This window comes from Carlito syrichta, unplaced genomic scaffold (genome assembly GCF_000164805.1).
Source record: "Carlito syrichta isolate Samal-C Ts95f unplaced genomic scaffold, Tarsius_syrichta-2.0.1 Scaffold115661, whole genome shotgun sequence".
Lineage (NCBI taxonomy): Eukaryota > Metazoa > Chordata > Mammalia > Primates > Tarsiidae > Carlito > Carlito syrichta.
In genome coordinates, this window is record NW_007059757.1 from 1,304 (window position 1) to 2,515 (window position 1,212).

Consider the following 1,212-nt stretch of genomic DNA (forward strand, 5'->3'; position numbering starts at 1 on the left):
CTTAGGGCTTGCCGTAAAGGACAAAGGGGTAGCCGGGCTCGGTGGCTCAGCCTGTAATCCCGCAACTTTGGGAGGCTGAGGTGAATGGATTGCCTGAGCCCGCGGGTTCGAGACCCGCCTGGGTAACTTGGCGAGACCTCATCTCTACAAGAAATCAAGAAAAAATTAGCCGGGCGTGGTAGTGCACACCTGTAGTTCTGGCTACCTGGAAGGCTGAGGCGGAAGGATCGCTGGAGCCCGGCAGGTCGAGGCTGCGGTGGCCGGGAGCAGCCCCTGCACTCCAGTCTGAGCGACAGAGTGAGACTCCAGTTCAAAAAAAGAACTAAGGGGCAGGCGAAAGGGTACAGTGTCCTCATCTTGGTTTCTCCCAACTTTCTCAGTCCCACAGACGGCAACACAACAAAGATAAACCCTTCAAGTGCCACAACTGTCATCGGGCGTACACAGATGCAGCCTCACTCGAGGTGCACCTGTCTACGCACACGGTGAAGCATGCCAAGGTGTACACCTGCACCATCTGCAGTCGCGCATACACATCGGTGAGTGTTCGGTTCTCTCTCCTTCCCCAGAGTCCCACTGGCTGTGGTCCACTTTGCCCCCACCCTCTGGCTAAAGATCCATTGTAGCAAGTTCTCTGCCCTTCCAGCCGCCACTTAGCAGAACAGTCAAGATTCAGAAATTAATAGACCCATAGCTGAGGAATTTAGGGCATGCCTGGTCCCCAAGCCTACAGAGATTGATAAACAGTAATTCTTCCTTTTACTTAAACGTGAAGCAAAATCCACTTGAAATGTGAGGGGAACAGGATTTCAGTTAGGCGTTTTCCACTGGACTCCAGAAAAAGATTGTAAAGTTGTCTCATTCAGAGGTCCTTGAGGAGTGGGTCACCTCCTTATTACTTTGCCAGTTGAATGTTCGCAGTGATTTCTCGAGGTCCCCCCTCCTTTCTACCAGTAACGAGCACCAGAAGTGCTACTCGCGTTCTGCCCACTCCTGGCCCTAGAACATCTCTGGAGAGACATTGCTCTGCTGACAGCAGAGGAAGAGCCCAGGGTGCTAGCCATAGTCACCTTTTTCTTTCCCTCAACTTTTTACTGTCTCCCTCAGGAAACATACCTAATGAAGCATATGCGCAAACACAACCCTCCTGATCTCCAGCAACAAGTGCAGGCAGCCGCGGCGGCAGCAGCAGTGGCCCAGGCCCAGGCCCAG

At 53.1% G+C, this 1,212-nt stretch overlaps 1 protein-coding gene across 1 annotated transcript in view; it reads left to right on the top strand.

The window, feature by feature from the left end:
* Nucleotides 1-333: 333 nt before the first annotated feature.
* LOC103275855 (zinc finger protein 384-like) overlaps nt 334-1,212 on the top strand; it is a gene marked incomplete at its 5' end in the record, with an annotated part of 2,511 nt that continues 1,632 nt past the window's right edge. The window contains 2 exons of the mRNA XM_021706309.1: nt 334-539; nt 1,108-1,212. Coding sequence (XP_021561984.1) covers nt 334-539; nt 1,108-1,212 — 311 coding nt within the window. The remainder of the gene's footprint in view (nt 540-1,107) is intronic.